Below are 3,773 nucleotides of genomic sequence, written 5' to 3'. Positions count from 1 at the left end.
TGTCCTTTTATGCCTTTTAAGAGTACTGTGTTGAGAAAAGGCCTTTCCACACTGATTACATTCATAGGGTTTCTCTCCAGTATGTGTACTTTTATGCCTTTGAAGATGACTGTTCTGAGAAAAGGCTTTACCACACTGATTACATTCATAGGGTTTCTCTCCAGTATGTGTCCTTTTATGCCTTTGAAGAGTACTGTGATGAGAAAAGGCTTTTCCACACTGATTACATTCATAAGGTTTCTCTCCAGTATGTGTCCTTTTATGGATTTGAAGATGACTGTGCAGAGCAAAGGTTTTCCCACACTGATTACATTCATAGCGTTTCTCTCCAGTATGTGTTCTTTTATGCATTTGAAGAGTACTATGATGAGAAAAGGCTTTATCACATTGATTACATTTGTAGGTTTTCTCCCCTGTATGTCTTCTTTGATGAATAAGAAGATAACTGTGATATGCAAAGGCTTTACCACATTGGTTAGATTCATATGATTTTTCTCCAGTGTGTTTTGTTTCATAACTTTGGAGAGAACTGTCATTTTCAAAGGCTTTATCACATTGTGTGTATACAGAAGAATTCTCTCCAGTTTGCCTTCTTTCATGCCTGCCAGGAAAAGGGTCATATGTAAATGCTTTAACATATTCAATACAATGTTGAATCTTGTTACCTGTACAAATTAATATTACAATTTATTTCAGTTGTAAAGAAGAATCAGATATTAAAGTTTTATCACTGTGCATACATTCTTCTTTTCCCCTTCTTTAAGGGTTGCATGTATCTTTGAAAATAGCTGTTAATATATAATCCTTTTTTACATGGTTCTCAGTTTCAGAACCTTTTTCTTCAGGTGATTATTCACTTAATGAGAACTAGAAAAATTCAGATGTTTATCATCCTTTTTTGTATTATTAACTTTTCCTTCTCTGTGAGTCATACTACATTTGCCAAGGAACTACAACAAACAGAAGTATTTACACAGTCAGAGAGTCATAGGGATTTTCTCCAGAGTCAGCTTGGTGTACTAACAATGAAGATGGAAAACAAATTCCTGGTACACTTGAATCAAATTCAGCAAGTATGCTCAAAATGGGGATTACTACACGACTTTTAAAAATCCTGCTAGAGAGGTATATCATGTTCTACATATCTCTGCTGAAATGGCTTGTATACTGACTAGAACATGATATTCTTAATAATGTAAAGATTACAAAAAACAGGCTTCCTCAGCTAATTCATTTTTACTTTTTGTTCCTTATAGATATATGTTATAGTGATTACACAATCCCTACAATAACTGCCCCTTGACTCTTGACAATAATTGCTTCTGTCAAAACAAGTACATGAGTAAAGCCCACTTTTCTATGGAGTATTTGCTTAATGGAAGTTTTGGAGACATCACTATCAATTCAATCTTTTCTATATCTTTAGTAATATAGGTAGTATGAAATAAGTGGATTTACTGGTACTACAACATAGTTTTCGTGGTGTAATAATTTAAGTGGCAGTTTCTCTCAATGCATTATTTCCTTGTCTTCTTTCTTAAAATATTGCCTTGCAAATGCAGTTAAACTACCTGAAATTGAGTTCTATGTTCTTGTGAGAATTTAATAATCATCAATGCAAATTAAGCTGTGCTTAAATACACTGCTGTTTCTGTTTCAAACTTCAGGACACATTTCAATTTCTTCAGAGACACATTTCTGTGAGCTTGTAACTGAAAATTACCTGTCATGTCTTTTTGAACTTGCACAATGTTCTTCAATAATATTGTCTTCCCAAGAGTATCCTAAAATATAGGGCAAGAAAATGTATAGAGTATTATTGAGGAATAATATATGCAAATGTGCAAAAATATGTCACTGTCCTCAGTGAGCTTTATATCTTTGATTTATTTATTACATTCTTTTTCTTTTTCAATCAAATTAAAGAAGAGCACCAATAACCAAGGAACAGTTGTCCTATTATTTTAAAATTGGAAGGAAAATACACTCTTACCTATATCATTGAGGTTCTCATAGGTCTCCAGCATCACATCTTTGTAGAGATTCTTCTGAGAATTATCCAGCAAAGTCCACTCTTCCCAAGTGAAGTCAATATGCACATCTTTATACTTCATGGCATTCTAAAATATCACATACATGTATGCAACTTAAAGCAAAATACTGACCATATTGTAAATGTGTGTTTCTGTAGAACCTTATTTTAAAATGTGTTACTTTTATCCTAAAGAAAATTTGCTTAATGAAGTAACTATGTGCTGTTTTTTTCTGATGTATTAGTTTAATTTTATAAAGCTGTTCTTCTTTGCCTGAATACAACAGCTGATATTCTGATGAAGAGGTATTTATCCAATAGTGAGTCAGGAGAAAGGATAGGCTGTGGCATCAGGAACAAAGTATACACAGGAGGATAAATCTGGAAGCAAGGAGGAAGGCTCAAGAAAAAGAAGAGTAGAGGGCCAGCTACCCATCCACACAATATGTCATGAAGCTGGAAGGAAAGTAAGATACACATAAATTGAGAAAGGTAAAAGTCAAGAGGCAAAGGTAGATTGGATCATTTAACTGGAGAAAAATTGGCTAGAAATGAGCCAACTCAAGGACATGCATTATATAACATGCTACTGTGTATCAATTTGGGACCTGGGAGTTTCCCTCCAAAAAAGGTATAAAGCTAAAGAGCTAAAGGAGTAAAACTTTTAAGTAAATTTTACCCAACAGGCTATATTGTAATGTAAGGCCTGAGAATGCTGAAAAATATTTCCTTAATGAATTTCTCCCTACTGTTTACCTTTGAACAGCCAGTACCCTAAGTAGCAAGGATAACCTCAGTCACAATGATTGCCAGAGCACAATCATGCGAATGCTAGAGCTCTAGGAAGGTTGTGTGTTGTTCTTCTCCATCTATATATGACTATGCTGTGAGTGTTAGACTTTGCTCCCATGAAATCCTAAGATGGCATTGACATCTGGGAGAGCACGATGAAGATCCATGTGTGGCTTAGCAATCTAAATTTTGCTTTGGCAGTAAAAAGGCTAAAAGACAAACAGTTAAATAGCTCCAGATGTAAATGGAATTGAAAGAGGGATTGTTGAAATAAAGTTCATACTTTATGAACACCTTAACTTTAAAATAGTAAAAAATATTTGTCAAATGAGAATCAAAACTGCTTTTGAGGAGCAATTCTGCTTTTGTTTCCACAGAAAACAAGAGGCTATGGATTTGCTCCAGGTTGACATAGATAATTGTTATAGCAAGTGAGACCACTTGAAGTTGACAGGCCATATATATCAACTAAAGTTACTGTTGCTCATCACAGGAATTAAACTTAATCCCAAATTTTCTCAGTGACCCCTTAAGGATGACTTCAGCAGGAAACATCTGGAAAACATGACTCCCACATTCCCAAATTTTGGTGGGTGGGAGTCTTTTGATTATTTGATGGGTCATGGATAACTTATATTTAGGAAAATATAAGAATCATAAAATAAAAGGGTAGATTATTGAATCTAATGTAACTTAAAAACAATTAGTAATTTCAAATGTTTTGTATATTAATAGAAATTTATGTTAATTTCTCTTACAACACACTGTAGATATGCTTGTACTCTTGCTTAAAAAATCTTTGTGTAGTGATACAAATTTTTGTATATTGATACAAATTTAAGTTTCGCTGTTAAAATGTATTGTATTTATGCTTCCACTCATGGGTTTTGAGTGCAAAAATCAATGGCTAATTTTAGTTTAGCTTTTCATACATAAAGATAATTGAGGT

At 33.6% G+C, this 3,773-nt stretch overlaps 1 protein-coding gene across 1 annotated transcript; it reads right to left on the bottom strand.

The window, feature by feature from the left end:
- Positions 1-311: 311 nt before the first annotated feature.
- On the bottom strand, positions 312-2,163 carry LOC113838114 (zinc finger protein 431-like; the record flags this gene model as incomplete). Its single annotated transcript, XM_027433881.2, has 3 exons — positions 1,994-2,163; positions 1,724-1,784; positions 312-601 (listed from the first exon to the last, which is right to left on the bottom strand). Coding segments are annotated over exons 1-3 (472 nt in total), but the record flags the coding sequence as incomplete, so codon positions are not given.
- Between the last annotated feature and the right edge of the window lie 1,610 nt (positions 2,164-3,773).

The sequence above is a fragment of the Cricetulus griseus genome, unplaced genomic scaffold, assembly GCF_003668045.3.
Source record: "Cricetulus griseus strain 17A/GY unplaced genomic scaffold, alternate assembly CriGri-PICRH-1.0 unplaced_scaffold_543, whole genome shotgun sequence".
NCBI classification, from domain to species: domain Eukaryota; kingdom Metazoa; phylum Chordata; class Mammalia; order Rodentia; family Cricetidae; genus Cricetulus; species Cricetulus griseus.
This window is presented reverse-complemented; position numbering and strand designations above follow the sequence as displayed.